Source organism: Dermacentor andersoni, chromosome 10 (genome assembly GCF_023375885.2).
Source record: "Dermacentor andersoni chromosome 10, qqDerAnde1_hic_scaffold, whole genome shotgun sequence".
NCBI lineage: Eukaryota > Metazoa > Arthropoda > Arachnida > Ixodida > Ixodidae > Dermacentor > Dermacentor andersoni.
In genome coordinates this window covers 2,052,159-2,075,227 of record NC_092823.1, presented here as the reverse complement: position 1 = coordinate 2,075,227, position 23,069 = coordinate 2,052,159, and the positions used below count along the sequence as shown (strand labels likewise).

Here is a 23,069-nt window from a genome sequence, read left to right as displayed (position 1 = left end):
GTGACAGGGTATTACATAAGGGCTGGGTTACAAAGAAATAAGCAGAAACGATGTGTGTAATCCATGGTGAAAGGTGATTGGTGACGCTTTCTATAAAGGTGGATGGACAAGGGAAGGCAGCGATGTCGCCCGGAAGGCCATTCCAGTCAGCAGCCGTACGAGGAAGAAATGACGTAGAAAAGGTAACGGTGAGTGCACGTGGGCGCGCGACTGGAAGGGGATGACCAGTGCGATTAGATATGCGTGTTGCGGGAACAATGCATGGCGGGATACCCATCGAGCTACGAAAAAGTTTATAGAATGAAGAAAGGCTGCCGATACGGCAGCGACATGAGAGAAGGGGTAAATTAGATTCTGTTTTTCATGATGACTCGCTCACATCGTAAAAATACGAACGATCAATGAATCTAGTAGCACGGTTTCGAAGTGACTCAAAGGCGTCTTGAATATAAGCTTGTCGCGGGTTTCAAATTGGTGAAGCATATTCCAATTTTGTTCGCACGAGAGTTTTATAAGCTAACAATTTTACGTTGTTAGGTGCGTTATGTAGATGACGTCGCAAAATCAAAGCGTTTTATTAGCAGATGATATGACGCAAGTGACGTGTCAAGCCCAAGAAAGGTCATGGCAGAAAGTCACTCCCAGATACTTGAATGATTGAACTGCTTCGACAGGAACGCTGCTACTCGCATAAGAACAACTGGAAAGCAGCGGCGGTTGAAAGATAAGGTTTTGCATTTGTGAGGGTTAAGTTCCATTAGCCAATCGTCGCACCTTTGCTTTACATGGTTAAGATCCCTTTGAAGGGTTAATTGATCAGAGGCTTTGGCAACAGTGCTATAGATAGCACAGTCGTCGGCAAACATTCGGATATTACAAGATACATGAGTTGGTAGGGTTGAAGACTGTGCGTGTTGGTATAGCATATTAGAGGCTCGATTGCGCAACATTGGGATGACACAGAAGAGAAGCACACACCACAGAACGCTACTTGTAACTGTCGTTTTATTCCCTTGTCAATGGGATAAATACAGGCAGATAGACTTAGACTTAGGTAGACTTAGACATACAGACGATAGACTGATGACATACGTGAGCATGCCGTTAGTCTCCCTTAGTGCAAAGGAAATAGATTTACTCACGCGCTAATCTGGAATTTTGTATCGTGCTCCCTATTTTTCCATGTCAAAAATGATCATATGACAAAGCTGGCTTGGTATTTGTGGATGGCCATGTTTGTAAAAATCTTTTTGTTTTTGTCGTTACTCTCCTCCCCCCCCTCCCCCCGAGTACCTTCCTGTATTCATTGCATTGACAAGGGAATAAAACGATAGTAGCAAGTAGCGCTCTGCGGTGTGTGTTTCTCTTCTGTGTGTGTCGTCCAAACGTTGCGCAATCGTCATCCAATGAGTTCGCAGGTCGTTAATGTATATTAGCAATAAAAGCGGGCCAAGGACGGACTCTTGCGGAACGCCTGATGTTACTGGAAGGGAAGTAGAGGTAGCATTGTTAACAAAAACAGTCTGAGAGCGGTTATTAAGAAATTCACGGATCTAATTTATGATGTCGGGGTGAAGATTTAACAGTGAAGGTATGAGTAGAAGGCGCTTATGGGGCACTTCATCAAACGCTTTCGCGAAGTCCAGGAAAATGGCGTCAGTCTGAAAATTGCAATGTAACTTGGCATGTAAGTCGTGCGCAAACATGGCCAGTTGAGTTTCGCACGAAAAACCCCTGCGAAATTCATGCTGTGCAGGATTGCAGCAATTATTATAATCGAGAAACTCCATGATATGTGTGTAAATGACATGATCCATGATTTTGTACGAGATACTGGTTAAAAAAATGGGTCGGTAGTTTCGCGGTGATTCTCTGATACCTGGTTTAAAGACTGGAATGACCTTTCCGTATTTCCAATCGGCAGGAAGCTGGCCCGTGGAAAGTGAGTGTGAGTACAGTAAACAGAAAAATGATGCACAAATGTTTTGAGTGTTCCTTTGAAATTGTGAGTTAATGTTATCCATCCCGGGTGATAAAAATACTTTAAGTTTGTGAATTATGGCAGGAATTCCAGATGCGACAAAGAAAACTGGCGCCATAACAGTTCCGAAGACACTGGATTGTACAGGGTGTCGCATGTCGGTTTCTTTACTGAATACGGGTGAAAAGGCGGTGTTAAACATATTAGCACATTCGGAGTAGATGGCCACTTCACCTGATTCTTTTGTAAGAGCGACTGTGCATGCGTGGTTTGGGTTTATAACCTGCCAGAATTTTCTTGGGTTGGTAATCAGCATTTTCGGCAAGTCGGCGTGAAAAAAAGAATGCTTAGCGTTGCGAATCGCCGTTAGGTATGTTTTTTGGGCTGTATATTTCAGCCACGCGTTTTCATTACCCCGCAGCTTGGCGGAGCGGTACAGGCGTTCTTTCTTGTCTTCTAGTCTTTTAAGTGTTTTAGTAAACCAATGTTTTTGAGAGCAGTTACAGAAACTAAATGTTGGGATGAATGTTTCGGCTAATATATCTAGGCATAGGACTAACATATCTAGACTAATAGACTAATATATCTATATAGGCATAGAATAGAAGGAACAGTAGAGCGCCGCGGTTGTGTGGAGCCTCCCGAGTTCCTCGGTGCCGCGACTTCCCCACAAGTGCGGCAGCACCACTCCTTCCGCGAAGGCAGACGCAAGTGATTCAAACCAGGAACGCGTGCCGTTCGGAAAGCTGGCTCCAACATAAGAAATAAATGCGACACAACGGTGAAGTACTATTTTATTCTTTCCTTCGCGTTGCCTCTCAAACCGTCTTGCGCATCATCTGAGGAAGGGTGAGCTGAATGCTCCTGACGTGTGGCTTGTTTCCGCTGGCTGCGGCGGGCCGGCTCCCTCGACGTCCTCCCAGCCGGCGTCGCTCACTCTCTACTCGCCGCCGCTTGAGCAGCACCTGGAACAAATGACGAGAGCTAACGATTGCCATACGTGGCTCTCCCGGGCGAAAGCAACCAATGGCCTAAAACACGCATCATAATTCAAAAGGTGGAGCGCCACCGGGACGGAGACAAAGAAACACAAACCACATCGCAATCGGCGTGGTTTCTCCGTCCCGCTCGCGCGGCGCCTTTCGATAGCTGTGAACCAACTGGCCCAAATCAAATCTTTTTTTTTTTTCAAATTTAAAGCCAATCACAGCTACTTATTTATTAGGACAAGGCGCGGTGAGAGGAGAGACTAAATGCGTAAATAGCCACCACTGCTACCATTGCTAGAAGATTGGAGGTATGCAAACAGTATCCTCTGCCTCAAGTGGCGACTTTTGTACTCGAAAGACAAAGACATAACGGGGTAATACCAAATTATCTGCAGCAGTCCTTTAAACAAGAATAAACAAGAATTTGCAGCTGTTGACAAAGCACATCTGCGATGGTGCAGAGGGAACCCTGTGACTACAACTAGTGCCTGAGTGCCTGAACGTGGCTATCCTTACTTCTGACTGAGGCGTCAACTAAGTGCAGTGCTGCTAATCTACTAATCCAGTTTGCATCTAACTCGGCAAAAGAATTTCTTATAATACCTATTGGCTTTTGCCAAACGCGGTTTTTACTTCCTCAATATTGTTTGTGTAAAACACCATTTACATTATGCAAATGCACTGCAATGTTTATAGCTTAAATTAAATTTCAAGCAAGGTTTAAGGTGTTTAGGTAATGAAGCCATGCACTGTACCTAAGCTGAATTATGCCGCAGTGCAAGTTTTAATGCTAACACAACCTGCAGCTTCAAGCCGCGTTTAAAGACGATTGAGGTCACTTTATAGTTTGTGCTACACGCAAAACAAGTTTGGACGGCTAGAAAAAAAAAAACAGTATTGACCCGAAATTTCATTCAGCTTGTAAAGGGGATGGGCGCTGGACCTCTCCTAAATATTGTAACCATGTCAATGCAGTGTGCCACTTGATGAGTTCAATGAGACGGCCAATAAACTATTGTATGCCGTCTACTGACGTAGCACGACCGTGCCCCTAATTAAGAAACAACTCTCAACATGGTTTCAGAAAAGGATATTCTACAGTAACACAACTAGTTACGGCCATTCACACTTTTGCTTCTATTGAAAACAATAACCAAACTGATTTATTTTTCTCGATTTAGTAAAGCTTTTTGTAAGCTACCTCGTTCCAAACTAATATTTAGGCTAATAATCTATGGCATACCAGAACTACTTGTATCTTGCATCGCTGAATATTTAACGATTGCGAACAGTTCGTGGATGTAGCTGGGCATTACTCGGCCTGTCTTCCAGTCTCATTTGGTGTACCACAGGGAAGTGTACTGGGCCCTTTGTTCCTCCTGTACCTGAATGACATGGTCGATGTTGTAAAAGCGAATGTTCAAGTAAGACTATCTGTAAATGATTGTGTTTTGTTTAAATAAATTACGTACACTAGTAAAGAAGATGATCTGAATGATAGTCTCAGTAAAATTTTCAGTTGTTGCACTGAACGGGGGATGACCTTGAATGCTGAAAAACATGTTTTTCTTCCCATTTCCCCCCAAAAAAGATCTCTCTCTTAAAGTTATATGCTAGACTCTTCTGCACGTAAATATACTTCTAACGAAACTATATAGGTGTCACTCTTCGCAGCAACCTGTATGGAACCTTCACGTCCGGATTCCTTAAACTATGCTTTCTCAAATACAAGCCTAAACACGCCCCGTCCTTTGTTAAACTACTCGCTTACTACTACTTAATTCAACTGAAGCTCAAGTACGCCTATATATTCTGGGATTCCTACACTCAACGCAACCTAAAGAAACTTGTACGAATCCAACGACAGGATATCCGGTTTGTTTACAACAAATTTTACACATTTGACTCTCCAACTGAACTAATGAGGTCTAATAGTATTGCTACCCTTGAATCGCGTAGAAAAAAATTAGGACTCAACTTTCTCTCTCAGTTACTTAATAACAAACTGGCACTCGACACGGCAATATATATGTAAGTCCACTAATAACGATACCTACTCGCCAACATCAACGACATGATCTAACCCCCTATTTTGTCCGAACTAAACTATTTATAAACTCTTTCTTTCCACGCGTCATTAATGACTGGAATGACTTGCCTTTGCAAAAGTTGTATCAGCATTGTTTACTTTTTGTATCAGCATTATTACAGTATTGTTGCAGCATTTTCTTGTAACAATCACCGCTCACCTCTTACCGATGTGACTTCCGGCGTCCCTCAGGGCGCCTGTCTGTCCCCTTTATTATTTCTAATCTATGTAAACGACTTGCCTACTAGCATACATTGTAAACTACGACTTTTCGCAGACGACTGCGTAGTTTACAACACGGTTAACTCCGCTGACGATGTTCTTTGCCTGCAGCGTGACCTCGATGCCATCTCGTCATGGTGCGAAAAATGGCACATGCCTCTAAACTTATCGAAAGGCAAACCTATGTCTTTTACCCGAAAACGCAGTCCTTTTCAGTCCACGTATCGCATTAGCTCTGTCAACATCAGCGCCACTTCATCTTACAAGTACCTGGGTCTTATTTTGACGTCATCACTCTCTTGGATAACACATATCGAAACAATACGTCGCAAAGCTGCGCGCTCACTCGGGTATACAAAGCAATCTAAAGAAGGCATCCCGAGAGGTAAAGAAGCTGGCGTACTTGACATTTGTCCGTCCACAACTCGAATTTGCTTCTGCTGCCTGGCATCCATCTCATGATTACCTAGCCGCATCATTGGAATCCGTTCAAAACCGAGCCGCCCGCTTCATCACTTCATATTATTCATGGTACACTAGTGTCACTTCTTTAAAGCAAACGATAGGTCTGCCAACACTGAAGTCTCGCCGCATCATATCACGTCTTTGCTTGCTGCACTCTTTTTTTTACAATCCACGCTCAAGGCAGCACCTTCTTAAACCACCATTACGAAGTTGCTCTCGCATAAGTCACAGCTCTGCCATAGCACGTTTACCCAGCCGCTCATCTGCCATGACCACTTCCTTCGTTCCTGATGCAATCGTTTATTGGAATGCGCTCCCTGACAACTTCGTTACATGTACTGACCGCAAAAAATTTCGTGAATACCTAACAAATCACTTTGAATAACTTTCTGTTCCCAGTGTACATCGTTCATGAACCCATCATAAACGTATCGGAATAGTTTACCCTTGTGAAACCTTCCACCTAGTCTTTTTCTTTTGTTTCTTTTATTGCGAATGTATTGCCGTGTTACTTCTTTCAATTCGAATTTTTTCTTTGATTGTTTAAAGTCGTACAAAATCAGCAATATGTTTTTTTCTTTTTTTCGTTGTTTTGCAAGAAACCACTCTTACACGTGTTTGTATTGCCCCCCCTTGTGTAATGCCTTCGGGCCTTCAAGGTGATAATAAATGAAATGAAATGAAATTAGCATTGTTTTACTTGTGACCTAATATTGTATTTCATTCACCCTGCATGGACTTCGGGTCCACAGCATATAATAAATAAATAAACAAATAAATAGATAAATAAATAAAAGCCCACTTCAAAGGCTGTGTTTCTCATCAGCGTCTCGGGCAGGGCAGGCCAGCAAAAATACTTCGTAGTAGAACAACCTGAAGCACAAGGAGCAAGCACAAATGCAACAGGGTGACAAAATGCTACTTCGACGCCCGCTAAGTGAACAATGGAGGCAACGGCTACCACAAGTCAATAAGAAAATCTCTTGAAACTCTTGGACAAGCTCTTCGCGGAAACTAAAAACATGTTGGCGGAGCCACATGCGTTCGCCAGCCGCAAGCAATTGCTTGGTGAGAGTTGCATGGAATATGTTACGGCCCTCAAAGAGAAATCTCTTGCTTGCAAATTCGGCGTCACGTACGACGACCGGATACGCGCCCCCATAATTGAGTCCCCAAACCCCATATTCGAAATAAATTGCTGCCGCAAGGCCAACATCTCACTTCGCATAAGGCAGAAGAAATAGGTCGAGAGCTGGAGGCGATGCAGACAGCCAACGAAGTGCTCGGCGACCCCGATAGCGTTCAGCGTGTTGGTTCGGAACTAGATGGCGGATCGTTGGCGTGGCGTTCGGGTCAAGATGGCCATGACCTCTCGCCCAACATGGTAGCACGGCGTACTCAAGATGACCGCCCGTGCCTGCACACCTGCCCGACGCGTCAACAGGGCGGCGTTCGAAAAAGGGACAGTCGGCCGAACGAAAATAGTTCATGTTCTACGGGTCAAATTGGTCCGTGTTACCGGTGTGACGGCTTGGGGCACATGGCGTCTTCCGAACATGGGCCTGCCAGAAACAAAAGTTGCAACTTTGGCTGCAACAAGGGACACCTGGCCACCATTTTTCGGAAGCAGAAACAAGGCGCATCACCACTTCAGCATATTACTCCAGTGCAAACGGAAAGCATCCAAACGGCATCGGTTCTCTGCGTGAATACTTCACTTCTAAGCATGAGGGGCTTTAGCGTTCCCGTGGTCGTTGGTGAAGACATACACACGCAGCTTTTAGTGAATACAGGAGCTACCATCTCTCTCATTACGAAGGAGGACTTCAAAACGTTCCTCGACCAGAAGTATCAACTTCTGAAAACTTCGGTCCAACTTCGGTCCAACAAACGACGCGTCGGGATACTTCACCAAGAAAAGTAATCCGACAACACATTCTACGTGACCCCACATGGGACTTCACTTTTGGGCCTCGACGCTATCCAGTAACTTGGGCTTCGGATCGACGGCACCACTTTAAGCGTCGATTGATGACACATTTGTCTTCACAACACATTTGTCTTCACGACTTCCTGTAGACGTACCCTTGTGGTACGAACATATTTAGCCATGCACCTCTCACAGACAGGTCGTACAAACTTCAACGAAATGTTCGGGAAATAGCATTTTTTCAACCCACAGATTGTTCCAAGTTATATAAAACCTCCACTGCATTAAAAGATAGTAAGGCCAGTCATATCGATAATATCCAGATAACACCCGTAAAATATGTGATCGACATTATCTGCACGTGCTTGGTCCATATCTTCAATCTTACGATTAGTTCAGGGACGTTTCCAAATAAAATGAAACGAGCCAAAGTGCCTTACATTCAAAGGGGGGGGGGGGAGAGATGATGTTTGGGGTTTAGTGGCGCAAGGGCCAGGTATGGCCAAAGAGCGCCATGCTAGTGGTAATTAATATGTCGTGGTCTGATGGGCTCTGTGACTGTAATGTGACGTGGCTCTAAAGGGGCCTAAAAGAGTTTGTGTAAATTGCATAAGAAATTACACGTTATAAAATTCTGGCAATGATTAATGACGTGTACTATGATCACTAATATGAATTAGAGAGAATGATGCATTATATAAAATATGCGAGATGCTAAAATTGCCAAAGAGCACTACTGCCTCGCCAGATCCCTTGGAACGCAAGGGACGAGAGGCATGTGCTATACGAAATAGCTATCACAGCGGCATCCTCTGAAGAGAGGAGGCGCTACGAACGTATGGGGCTAATTACATGTAACACAACATCTTTCAGGAAGTGTAGGACTGCGTTAGTGTCAAAGAGCGGTTCTGGGCCGAGTAACATTACAGGATGAAGGGGAATGTGCTGCTGGTATGCTAACAGAAAATGTTTCTTTCTGTCAGATTCGGCTTTCCGACACTCCAGGAGGACATGGAGGACGGTCAGCCTCTCCCCGCATCTCCCACAGGTTGGGGGCTCATTTCCAGAGAGTCAAAAATTGTGGGTGCCAAATATGTGTCCTATTCTTAGACGACAGATTAGGACATCTGTTCGGCGTGATTTTGTAGTAGAGGGCCAGAGTCCTAACTGTGGTTTTATCAGGTGGAGGTTATTATCCGTTTCCGCGTCCCACATGCTTTGCCAGTGGCCCCGCAGCCTCCTTCGCAATAAAGGCCTCAGATCTGTGACAGGCACCTCAGCGGTAGGGTTAAGGGCTTGCGATGCGATAGACGTGGCCATCTCGTCCGCCAGAACGTTGCCCTCGATGCTCCTATGGCCAGGCACCCAGCATATAATGATATGCTGGTTAGATACGTACACTTTACACAAGACGGTGTAGAGTTCATTAAGTACTGGATTTTTGTGTCTATAGGGTGACATCAAGGCCTTCACGACGCTTAGGGAGTCTGTATATATCGCTGATTTTTGAAGTTTTGATTTTCTTATGTGATTTACAGAAGACACTACTGCGTAGGCCTCGGCCGTGAAGATACTTGTTTCCGGATGCAGTACACCAGATTCTGAGAAGGATGGGCCGAAGGCAGCATAAGACACCCCGGCATTTGATTTCGAAGCGTCTGTGTAGAACTCTGAGCAGGAGTGCTTGTGCTGGAGTTCAAGAAAATGCATTCGGATTTCTATCTCTGGTGCGTGTTTTGTTACTTCTAAATAGGATATGTCACATTCAATCAGCTGCCACTGCCAAGGTGGTAACACCTTGGTTGGATGCGTTAGGCGAAGCTCGAGGAGTGGGACACGCATTTGATCACTTTGAGTGGGCTTGGCAGCAGCACCTCAGGCACAATGCTCAAGAACCCATTTTGCTTCATTTCGCAGGTTTTGACCCTCTTGCTGCCCGCACAACCGCTTTATCTCGGTGAAGGATTCGCCCGATCTCCCTCTGACCAAGCAAATGACGTTGGCTTCAAGCATCTACCACGAGCTGATTTTTGCTTGATCAATGACCTCATCATGACTTCCATCAACGTGTCTGCGCCTGCGCTGTCAATGGTGACGTCACATCGCGGAGACACCATGCCCCATATAAGAAGCTTCCCATCGCCGGTTGCAACCAGTGGGCTTGGCAGCAGCACCTCAGGCACAATGCTCAAGAACCCATTTTGCTTCATTGCGCAGGTTTTGACCCTCTTGCTGCCCGCACAACCGCTTTATCTCGGTGAAGGATTCGCCCGATCTCCCTCTTACCAAGCAAATGACGTTGGCTTCGAGCATCTACCACGAGCTGATTTTTGCTTGATCAATGACCTCATCATGACTTCCATCAACGTGTCTGCGCCTGCGCTGTCAATGGTGACGTCACATCGCAGAGACACGATGCCCTATATAAGAAGCTTCCCATCGCCGGTTGCAACCAGTGGGCTTGGCAGCAGCACCTCAGGTACAATGTTCAAGAACCCATTTTGCTTCATTGCGCAGGTTAGTAACTACTTATCGGCCTACTGCTATCGTAGCGACAACCGCTTTTTGTTGCTGCTGCCCAGCCCACTACGTATAAAGAGTGTTTGTGCATGCTTTTTCTTCTTCCCAAGATGATCTTTTAAAATGCGGTGATATTGAATCGAACCCAGGCCCAGACACGACTGAAAGGCAAATGCTCCAGCAGATTCTATTAGGTCAAAGTTCCCTGAAATCATCTGTCAGTGACATTCTTGCAAAACGGGGCTCTTTTGAGAAAAAAATAGATGGTTTGACCGAGAGAATACAAAATTTGGAAGACGAGGTGGCAACTATCAAGACCGTAAAAGCAGAAGTAGAGCATGTGAGGTCAACTATTAATAAACTGGAAGCCAGTGTATCACACCTGTTAACTAAAACTGACGACTTGGAAAATCGAAGCCGTAGGAATAACTTACTTATTTACGGCATAAAAGAAGAGGAAAGGGAAACAGAAACGGAACTTACGGACAAAATAACAAAGGACATTCTTAGCGAAAAACTTGGAGTTTCGATAAAGAGCATGCAAAGATGCCATCGAATAGGTAGGAAATCAAACAGGAATCGTCTGTCATCATAAATCTACATGACTACCGAGAGAAGACTAATAATGAAGGCATGCCCGAAATTGAAAGGTTCAGAATATTCTATCAGCGAAGACTACTCGAAAATAATTCGTGATGTCAGAAAAAAATTATGGGAAAGCGCATCACAGGAAAAGGTTAATGGTGCTAACCGTAAGTTGGTTTTCGATAAGTTAAGCATTAACGGTGATATGTTTGGATGGGATAATGCAAAAAACAAACGGTATAAAATCCCGAAGGACCATAAATGACACCACAAAGAGACCAGCCCTGCATTCAAAATCTTAAACATAAACTGTCGTAGCGTCGTCAATAAAGCTGCGGAACTTGATGGCATGCTGTTCTCGCATGATGCAGACGTTGCCATGCTTACAGAGACGTGGTTGAGCAGTGAAATATTTGACAGTGAGTTTGTTCCTAAGGGCTATAAGGTATTTCGGGGTGACCGCGACAGTAGAGGTGGAGGAGTGGCCATTTTGTACAAATCATCAATGCAACTTTTTAGTATGCCCGATGCGCAAGATATTGAAGCTGTCTTCTGCAAAGCATACATTAACAAGGTCCGCTTCATCCTTGGTGTTTTTTATAGGCCTCCAAACTCTTCTGCTGCGGTACTTGAAAACTTAAGGGAATATATGCACTGCCATGTAAAATCAGATGACAGAATACTACTGGCAGGGGACTTTAATTTGCCAAACATTGATTGGCACACCTTTTCATTGCATTCTGCTCACAGTATTGATAACACAATCTTTGATATTGTATTCACGTTTGACTTACTGCAAATGGTAAATAATTTCACGAGAGTACAGGGAGCCGTAGGCTCAATTCTGGACTTATTTTTTGCAAGTGGCGCCATCCGAAATGCGATAACCTTTGAAGTCACAAACGGGATTTCTGATCACAAAGCTGTCTTGTTGAGCTTGTCAAATGTCTACCCTGATCACAAAAACGGTGTTCATTTGTTTCCCAATTTTTCTCGTGCTGATGATGAAACTATTCTGGATATGCTTGCATTCTACTTTGATGACTTCAGAAACAGCACTTGCAATGTAAATGACTTGTGGCTTTCTTTTAGGGGAATTGTCTCTGAATGCATCCAACGATTCGTTCCCACAATCGCAAAATCTTCTGTGCACCGTAACCCATGGATTTCTCGCGAGACGTTACGCTTACAGCGAAGGCTTAAAAGGTTAAAAGTGAAAGCAAGAACAAATGTAACCTTAAAATCTATTGTAGAAGGCACTTCAGAACAACTAAAACAGAAAATAATTTGCGACAAAGAAAAATATTACGGAACGATCCTGCCTTCGTTTATTAAAACGTCTCCCGAGAGATTCTGGCGCCAAATCACACCTAAATCTTCTTCTACCAGTGGGTTCATGATAGACGGCAAATGTGTAAGTGATGAGACTGTCGTTTGTTCTGCTTTTAACAATTTCTTGCAGTCGGTATTTACCAAAGATAATGGTTCCCTTCCCAACTTTTCTATATCGCTTCCTGTTATATCTGACGTTGTCATTTCTGAGAGCGGCGTTTTTAATTTACTATTGAACGTTGATACTAAAAAGTCACCAGGACCAGATAAAATACCAAACGCGTTTTTAAAGCGTTATGCGGAATGGTGTGCTAAGTACCTGTATGTCGTATTCACCAGATCTTTACGCGATGGTTCCCTAACGGATGACTGGAGGACGGCCGAAATCAAACCTTTACATAAATCCGGGAAAAAACACACATAGACAATTACCGACCAGTATCTCTTACATCTATATCATGCAAAATTTTGGAGCATATAATTCATAAACATATATTAGGTTTCTTAGAAGAGCACAAGGTACTTACAGATGTCCAACATGGTTTCAGGCATAGGTTTTCTACATGTACTCAGTTAGTTGAGACTGTTCACGATCTCGCACAGGCAATTAATGAAGGGAAGCAAACAGATATTGTGTTCATGGATTTTCGTAAAGCATTTGACAAGGTATCACATAACAAATTAATTCATAAATTAGGGTATTATATAAAAAATGAGCAGATACTTACACGGATCAGAGCCTATCTTACTAACAGACACCAATTTGTCACCTTAAACAATACTTCTTCTAACAATACAGAGGTTGCGTCTGGAGTCCCCCAGGGATCAGTTTTGGGACCGCTTTTATTTCTATTATTTATAAATGACATAGTCGCAGAACTTTCAGTTTCCGTGAAACTTTACGCAGATGACTGTATTTTGTATGAAAAGATATCGTCTGTTGATGATCAGGTGCATCTAAATAATGACCTGGCAAAGGTCACTGCTTGGTGCGAACAATGGCAAATGTCTACTAATTTTGAAAAAACTGTTTTTATGAGAATCACACATAAGAAAGAACCTCTTCAGTTTGCATATAATGTTGACAACGTATCTCTATCAGAGGTAGGAGAGTACAAATATTTGGGCCTATGAATAACCAATGAGCTTTCCTGGACGAAGCACATAGATACTGTTGTTGCGAATTCTTTGCGTAAACTGTTTTTCTTGAGGCGCTCACTGAAATCATCTACGTCTGATGTTCGTTTACTGGCGTACAATTCCTACATTCGTCCGTTGTTGAAATATGCCGTAATTATTTGGGACCCATTCACTTTAACCAATATTAAAGCACTGGAACGTGTACAGCACAAGGTAGTTAGGTTTGTTTTTAGTTCATACGGCCGCGCGTCTGTTGGTGAGCTCGTAAGGCGCAGTGGATTACCCCCGGTGACTGTGCGCAACCGTATCTGTCGATTAATGTTCCTCTTTAAACTTGTAAACGACCATTATAAGGCTAACACTTCCAAGTTTTTTACTTACACATCAGGTTATAAAACGAGATGAAGGCATGCTTTATCGATAATCCCCATTAACGCACGGAATAACTGTTTCAAATATTCTTTTTTTCCTAGGACAATAACAGACTGGAATAATCTTAATTCTCATATTGTTACCCAGAATTCCTTATCAATGTTTGAAAAATGCTTGCAAATGTTATGAATTCGTGTGCGTTATCTGCTTGTATGTTTTTTTTCCTTGTATGTTATTTATTCTTCACCAATGTCTGAAAATGCCTGCATATGTGATGGATTTGTATGTGTTTACATGCTTGTATATTTCTATGTATACCCACCCTGCTATGATCTGATTTCAGATCGCAGTATCTATAACTAAATAAAATAAGCTCCCTCACACGAAGCGAGTAAGGCTGTCTTACAGATGGACGGTTATGGAAAAGTGTAGTACATGTCATATCGTTAACAGTGTGAAAACATGGATGTTGATTATTGGAATGTATCTTCAGGAAATATGTAAGGCTGATGTAAGTTCTCTGTAGATGGAGGGACCATTCATTTGATTCCGCGTATAAGCTTTCAATCGGGCTAGTTCTGAAAGCGCCAGTGGCTAAGCGGATACCTAGATGGTGGAGAGGATCTAGGATCTTTAGTGCGCTCGGAGCGGCAGAGTTATATACCACGGCGCCATAGTCCAATCGTGATCGAATTGGGCTCTTATAAACATTCATCAAACGCTTCCTGTCGCTACCCCATGTTGAGTGGGATAGAATTTTAAGTAAGTTCATTGTCCTTAGACATTTTTCTTTAGGATATTTAATGTGCTGTATAAAAGTAAGCTTGGAGTCTAGTATAATACCTAGAAATTTGTGTTCTTTGGATAGGTATTGGATGTCCACAGACTTGAACACAAGGATCTGGAACCAGGCCTCTCTTTCTACTAAAAAGAACACAGGAACTTTTGTGGGGGTTGATTTTAAATCCGTTTTCGTCTGCCCACTTGGAAACCTTGTTCAAGCCCTGCTGTACCTGTCTCTCGCATACTGTGAGGTTGCAGGATTTAAAGCCTATTTGTATATCGTCTACGTATACGGAATAAAAGATGGCCGGTGGCAGTGAAGCACGTAGTGTGTTCATCTTAACGATAAAGAGAGTGCAACTCAGCACGCCTCCCTGGGGTACACCAGTTTCCTGGGTAAAAGGACGTGACAGTGCATTACCGACTTTTACTCAGAAGGTACGATTTGACAAATAGCTTTCAATAGTGTTCAGCATATTTCCACGGATGCCCATTCCCGACAAGTCTCGCAAGATCCCGTAACGCCATGCTGTGTCATAAGCCTTCTCCATGTCGAGGAATATTGATAGGAAAAACTGTTTATGAACAAATGCATCGCGGATATTTCCTTCAATGCGCACAAGGTGATCGGTAGTCGATCGGCCTTCTCTGAATCCACACTGATTGGGATCGAGCATATTGGCGAGTTCAAGGAAGTGCATGAGTCTGCGATTAATCATTTTTTCGAAAAGCTTACAGAGACAATTTGTAAGAGCTATCGGTCGGTAACTTGCCGCCAAGGAAGGGTCTTTACCCTCCTTAATAACAGGGACCACAATCTCTTCTTTCCATGTGGATGGGAGGTATCCCGCAGCCCACATAGTGTTGAAAAGTGTGAGAAGTGTAAGTTGTGCGTCAGTATGTGAGTTTCTGATCATGTCATACATGACTCGGTCAGGTCCCGGTGCAGTGCTTTTGCGTGTGTTCAATGCTACTCTCAACTCGGCAATACCGAAAGGCTGGTTATACGGTTGATTCTCTCTGGATTTTCGTAAGTTTGGGTTACGTTCTTCTATTTCTTTAGGTTTCAAAAAGGATTGGGAATAGTGAATTAAGCTCGACACGTGCTCAAAGTGCTCCCCAAGTGAGTTTGCCTGAGCTTACAGGGTATCGCCTTCTGGGTTTACGAAAGGCAGTGAATATGTTTGCAGTAGGTAAAGGCAAGGCGCAGAAGACCAGGACTTAGGAAGAAGAACACAAACGACAAGACGGGCGCCACTCACAACTAAGTTTATTTTCGCAACAAGCCTGCCTTATGTAGGTCATTCACGCCGAGTCACGTACAAAACTTTAGAAGGAAAAAAAAAACACAGCAATCTGTCGACCATTCAGGAATGTTATCTGCGCAGCTATCGACAGAGCAACCAAGAACCACACGTGGATCAGCACAGGAGCCAACTGATCTAGTACAGCCTTTTTTCAACGCCAACGGGGACAAAAACCAGACATAAAAAGTACCGTCTACACTTCACTACCAACCAATCAACCACAACATAACACACTTCAAACGCCTAAGACCCAGTCAGTGATAAAACCCGCACGACGATGGGAATAATGACCAACGAATAACACGGAAATAACATGAAAAATGCGTCTAAGAACAGTGTCTGCGTCAAAACTAAAATCTCTAATAGTCACTCACCTAAATATTGATAGAACATGTAACCGCGCGAAAAAAGAACCACGCGACAAACAATGAAATGCACAGAAGTGATGATGAACGACAAAGGTCTAAGAACAGCGTCTGCATCAAAAAAAAAAAAAACAACAAAGCCTAAGAGCCAGTAGAAAATCGTCAGCAAAATAAAAACTAGTTAAATAAAAGGATGACAGACGGTAAAACACATGAAATGACTCTAACAAGAGGCCTAAATGAAACCTTCTAAAAAAGTCGTCTCCTTGTCACTAAGCAGAATGGACGGCCTGCTGACGCATGCGTTCCCCTCTGTTTTGATGAAAAAGGCTTCCACAATTTCCCGCTCATACCTGTCTTTTCCATACTTCAAAAATTTGCTTTTGTCAAACTGAGGCCGGCAATTAGAGCAGTCTCGGCAATGCTCTGCAAGGCAACTCCCTTCCTTGTTGCGTAGATTACGACAATGTTCCATTGCCCGCTCATTGAAACATCGACCTGTTTGTCCGATATAGCTGCGCCCACAGCTTATAGGTATTCGGTAGACTACACGTGTCCTGCATTCAGTGAACTTCTTCTGATGCTGGATTGAACAAGCCGGGCGTTTCTCTCCGTTCATGGCACAAAGCTTAGACAGCTTGCAAGGCGCCGAGAAAACAACCTGAACGTTATGCCTACTTGCCACTTTCTTAATGTTGTGCGATACCTTATGAATGTACGGAATTACCGCAACAGAACTGCGTGAAACTGGCTCCCTGATAAGAGGCGGGTGCTTTAGTTTTTGGAGCATCGTTTCGCAGACAGCTGAAATCAGACATCAGCTGTCTGCGAAACGATGCTTCAAAAACTAAAGCACCCGCCTCTTATCAGGGAGCCAGTTTCACGCAGTTCTGTTGCGGTAATTCCGTACATTCATAAGGTATCGCACAACATTGCGAAAGTGGCAAGTAGGCATAACGTTCAGGTTGTTTTCCCGGCGCCTTGCAAGCTGTCTAAGCTTTGTGCGATGAACGGAGAGAAACGCCCGGCTTGTTCAATCCAGCATCAGAAGAAGTTCACTGAATGCAGGACACGTGTAGTCTACCGAATACCTCTAAGCTGTGGGCGCAGCTATATCGGACAAACAGGTCGATGTTTCAATGAGCGGGCAATGGAACATTGTCGTAATCTGCGCAACAAGGAAGGGAGTTTCCTTGCAGAGCATTGCCGAGACTGCTCTAATTGCCGGCCTCAGTTTGACAAAAGCAAATTTTTGAAGTATGGAAAAGACAGGTATGAGCGGGAAATTGTGGAAGCCTTTTTCATCAAAACAGAGGGGAACGCATGCGTCAGCAGGCCGTCCATTCTGCTTAGTGACAAGGAGACGACTTTTTTAGAAGGTTTCATTTAGGCCTCTTGTTAGAGTCATTTCATGTGTTTTACCGTCTGTCATCCTTTTATTTAACTAGTTTTTATTTTGCTGACGATTTTCTACTGGCTCTTAGGCTTTGTTGTTTTTTTTTGACGCAGACGCTGTTCTTACACCTTTATCGTTCATCATCACTTCTGTGCATTTCATTGTTTGTCGCGTGGTTCTTTTTTTGCGCGGTTGCATGTTCTATCAATATTTAGGTGAGTGACTATTAGAGATTTTAGTTTTGACGCAGACACTGTTCTTAGACGCATTTTTCATGTTATTTCCGTGTTATTCGTTGGTCATTATTCCCATCGTCGTGCGGGTTTTATCACTGACTGGGTCTTAGGTGTTTGAAGTGTGTTATGTTGTGGTTGATTGGTTGGTAGTGAAGTGTAGACGGTACTTTTTATGTCTGGTTTTTGTCCCCGTTGGCGTTGAAAAAAGGCTGTACTAGATCAGTTGGCTCCTGTGCTGATCCACGTGTGGTTCTTGGTTGCTCTGTCGATAACTACGCAGATAACATTCCTGAATGGTCGATAGATTGCTGTGTGTGTTTTTTTTTTTTGTTTTTTTCCTTCTCAAGTTTTGTGCGTGACTCGGCGTGAATGACCTACATAAGGCAGGCTTGTTGCGAAAATAAACTTAGTTGTGAGTGGCGCCCGTCTTGTCGTCTGTGTTCTTCTTCCTAAGTCTTGGTCTTCTGCGCCTTGCCTTTACCTACTTCAAGCATGAACCAACTAGCCCAAGCAAGAGTTTTACTTGAATATGTTTGCCGCCCTCTTATTCTATTAACCCTGTCCCAGGCTTTGGACTCATCTTTATAAGAGTTGATGCCCGATAAAAACTTTTGCCAGCTCTCTCTTCTGGCCTGGCGGCGCGTTCTCCTGCCTTGGGACTTTGCTTTCTTAAAGTTAACAAGATTCTCCGCAGTTGGAGAGGCGCGTAGCGACCCCCACGCTTTGTTCCCTTTCTTTCGAGCGATCCTACAATCGTCATTCCACCACGGGACACGCCGTTTGCACGCCAAGCCATTTACTTCTGATACGCATTTAGATGCGACATCTATTATGAAGGCTGTAAAGAACTCCACAGCAGCATCAATTTCTAACGAAGACATGTCAGCCCATGAGATACTAGTAAGAGATCGAAATTTCTCCCAATCAGCTGTCTCAATCTTCCACCTAGGAGCGTGTGATGGATGTTCGTTTTCTTTAGGTGATCTTAGCAGTATAGGGAAGTGGTCGCTGCCATAAGGGTTGTCGGGAACTTCCCATTCAAGTTCAGGCAGTACAGACGGAGAGACTATGCTAAGATCTATTGAGGAATAGGTTCAGTTTGCAAGAGAGTAATATGTGTATTCCTTCTTATTCACCAGGCACGCACCAGAAGAAAAAAGGAACTGTTCAACAAGGCGACCTCGCGCATCTATACGAGAGTCGCCCCACAGGGAGCTGTGCGCATTGAAATCGCCAAGAACAGCATAAGGTTCTGGCAATTGATCGATCAAGGACTGAAGTTCATGTTTGTTCTGTTGGTAATGCGGGGGTATGTAAAGGGAGCAAATGGTGATGAGTTTGTTTAGTAGGACAACTCGAACCGCCACTGCTTCAAGGGGCGTTTGTAGCTGTAAAGGTTGACACGCAATACTTCTATGAATGACATTGGCAACACCGCCCGATGATGCGACGGCATCATCGCGATCTTTGCGAAAAGTAACATACTGTCGAAGAAAATTTGTGTATTTTGGTTTTAAGTGTGTTTCCTGCAACCACAGCACTTTTGGATTGTGTTTGTGGATGAGTTCTTGCAAATCATCAAGGTTTCTAAAGAGACCTCTGATGTTCCATTGTATGATTTGTGTATCCATATTTAATGTAAATTGGTGCTGTGTATACAGAAACAGAACTGGTGCATTAGATTACAGAGCTCTTTCGAGGCCCTGTAACCGGGGTTTGGCCTTTCTTGAAGCGTTCGCGGGAGCCTCGCCGCTCCTTAGGCGCTTGGTGCGCCATGGGGATAGGTGTTGTGTCCATTGCCTCTTGTGAGGGGCCGGACACGCGCTCTTGCGAGCGAGAAGTTTTTCGGGAGAGTCTCGCCTCGGAAGGCAAGACCCCTGCGCCCACCAGCCCGGAGGTCGATGGGGCTCCCTGTGAAATTTGGCTGTGCCGGCTGTTGCCAGCGCTGGGAAGGGCCGGGGAGGTTGAGGCAGCCTCGGCTGCGCCTACCTTCGGGGCCACTATCGGTACTGCGGGATCACTGCGTGTAGCGCAGGTTGCCGCAGATAACTCTTGTGGGGCCGGCAACCCAAGGGTACCCTGGCCTGTTTGCTGGTTGGATGGAGTAGGCTTACCTACTTCCACCCTGGGGGCAGGAGCCAAAAGTGCCTGCTCGCTGCACGCGGGCTGGGCACTTGGCAATGGCCGCTGCGATGCCGCCCCCCGACGCGCCGCATCAGCATAAGGTGTGTTGTGGAAAGAAGAGCACCTTTTACGGGCTTCCTTAAACGACATGTTTTCTTTGACTTTGAGGGTAATTATTTCTTTTTCTTTCTTCCAGTTCGGACAGGAGCGTGAGTAGGCTGGATGGTCACCACTGCAGTTCACACAGTGAGGTATGCCACTGCAGTTGTCTGAGGGGTGGCCCTGGACTCCACACTTTGCACAAGTTATTTGACCACGGCAGCTCTGCGAGCCATGGCCGAACCTCTGACATTTGAAACGTCGTCTAGGGTTGGGGATAAATGGTCGAACATTTAACCTGACGTATCCTGTTTCAATGGTTTCTGGACGCTGGATGAAAATGTTAGGATAAGATGTCTAATTATAATACGTTTTACGTCAGTAAGATTTTGTTCTTTCCACCCTTCCAGGGTTCAGGTCTGCCTCTGACACGACTCCCCGTGAGCTATTCATTGTTCGGTGTTGTGTAACAGAAATTGGTATGTTACCAAATGTCACAAGACTGCCAAGCTTCTCGTACTGATGTTTCTGAGGGATCTCAAGGAGAAGGTCCCCGCTAGCCATTTTCGTTACCTTATAACCTGACCCTAAGGCTTCGGTCAAATATTTTGCTACTGTGAATGGCGATATAAATCTGGCTTGCTTTTCAGGATTTTCACTATGGACAACATGGTACTTCGGGTAGTTCTCTTTTATGCGGGTCAAACATGTGCTGAAGTCTTCGGTGCGTCCCCTCTTCTGAGGGTGACGATCAAGTAGGCGGGGAAATGCGGGTGTTCCCATGGTATTTCGGTTCGTTTTCGGCAGCACTGGCGGCCACCCACCACGGAGCCCAACATGGGGACGCTGCAGGCCTTAACGCGTAAGGCTGCAAGCGCCAACCGTACATTGCCACTATAACCTAATATATTATACCCAAGGGAGGGCAGATACACAAGGTTAACCCTTGCCGCCGTGGAGAAAGGAAGTAATAAGTGAAGAGAAGACAGGAGAGATGTAAAAGTGGGAGAGAAAGACTAAGATTGGAGAGGAGAACAGGAAAAGGCGACTGCCGATTTCCTCCAGGTGGGTCAGTCTGGAGCTGCCGTCTATGTGAAGCCGAGGCCGAAGAGGTGTGTTGCCTCCGCCGGGGGGCCTTAAAGGTCCAAACACCCAGCTTCGGCTCAAGCCCCAGGATCCCCTTTTCCCCAGACACGGCTAAGCCGCGCACGGCTACACGCGGGAGGGTCCAACCCTCGTGTGCTCGGGTACGTGGTGTCGCAACACACCAAACGCCTGCTTGCGCAGACGTCCCTGCGGGGAGGGGGGGGGGAGAAAGAACCACGGAAGCTACAGACCAATGTCTGTTTTGCCTATGTTTTCCAAGGGCCTTGAAAAGATAATCTTATGTCGACTGCACATTTTTTTAAGCACGAAATTATACCTGAATGCCAGCACGGTTTCACAATCGGGCAGTTCGACTGAGTCGGCGCTCCTGGTACAAAAAGCAATCATTCTCAAAAACATTGAAGTGGGAAAGTTAACTCTTGGAATCCTCATTGATTAAAGCAAAGCATTTGACTCACTCTATCATGACACACTTTTAACAAAACGAGAACAATATGGCATACGAGGTGTCGTTCACCCACTTTTGCAGTCGTATCTCTCCGATCGTGAGCAGTGCGTAGTAACGGTTCGCCCATTACTGAGTGGCGTACCCCAGGGAAGCATTTTGGGCCCCTTATATTTTTCTGTTCATTTTTTTTATTTAAAATACCTTATAGGTCCTATGGGGCCATTGTAACCGGGAGTTACAAAATCAATAGCATAATAAAAGAGTAAGGAGCCTTCTGAAATCTGGTACAAAAAATAGGTCCCAATGCAGGGCTCTTCAACATTACTGGAAAGATCAAAACATGAAAAAGGAAAAACTGAAGCAATAAAATGTCACAAAGGCGCACTTAAAGGAAGAAACACGAGTGAGATTACCGTGAGACACTAATACTAGAAAGCACAATGCAGTAAAAACAAACAAATCAAGGAATAGAATGCTTCAAGGGATATTTCGGGAGAAAGACGCAAAAACGCAGTAATATATACAGGGCATACAAGCGAACACGTGACGCAGCATAATATATCAATCGATAAGAGCGAAATAGCAATACATCAATACAACATCGCAATAAAATCAAAGCACATTGTCATGTACAAGAAACAAGATAAAGTGATTTTTAAGTGCTTTTATGAGAAATGCTCGTGTAGGAGATGACGAAATCTTTCTTGATCTGACTTTGAAGTCGTGTTATGAGGAACATTGTTCCACAAGGGAATGGCCGCAGGGAGTGCGGAAAAGTGAAAAGCATGTGTCGTACCGTAAATATGCGCAAAACTTAAGTGGACGTGTTTGAGGCGATCTGCATATGCAGTGTGGATTGTGCGACACTATTAACATATTAGTGAAGCAAGGATAACAGAGCGATATTACGGCGAAGAACCAAAGGCTGGAGGGAATGACCGAGTTTGATTTGCGTTACGGTGGCTATAATTACGTGAGATGAAACGGGCAGCTAGGTTCTGAAGTGATTTAAGCATGTCGATTAAGTAGGTAGGATGTGGGAACCAAATGGATGATGGACACTCGAGCTGTGGACCAACAAATGTCTGATAAGCCAATTTGCGGATGTTGGACGGTGAATTACCTAGATTACGACGTAGGTAACCTAATGTCCTTGAAGCTTTTGCGCAAATGGCTGCAATGTGGTCTGTCCAGGAGAGTTTTGCGGTTAGGTGAACACCCAAATATTTATATGACACTGTATGTAACAATTCTTTATTATTCACGTTGGAACAAAAATGTGAGTTGTCACGCTTACGACTAAAAGAAATTACCTGACATTTTGATACATTTAGAGCCATTACCTAGGTGTTACACCAATTATGAATTAGGTTAAGAACATTTTGTAGGGCCAGGTGGTCGTCAGTACTGTTGATTGATCTGTAAATTATGCAGTCGTCAGAGAAAATACGTAAGCGAGACGACACATTAAGTGAGAAATCATTTATGTAAATTAGGAAGTGTAAAGGGCCCAGAAAACTGCTCCGCGGCACGCCAGAAGCAACGTAAGAAGGAGACGAAGCAACATTGTTAACTACTG

At 44.3% G+C, this 23,069-nt stretch overlaps 1 protein-coding gene across 1 annotated transcript in view; it reads right to left on the bottom strand.

Moving 5' to 3' along the window:
• Window positions 1-2,778: 2,778 nt before the first annotated feature.
• Window positions 2,779-23,069, bottom strand: part of LOC126519618 (uncharacterized) — a 172,463-nt gene continuing 152,172 nt past the window's right edge. The window contains exon 5 of the mRNA XM_055065366.1: window positions 2,779-2,946. Coding sequence (XP_054921341.1) covers window positions 2,800-2,946 — 147 coding nt within the window. The 3' untranslated portion in view covers window positions 2,779-2,799. The remainder of the gene's footprint in view (window positions 2,947-23,069) is intronic.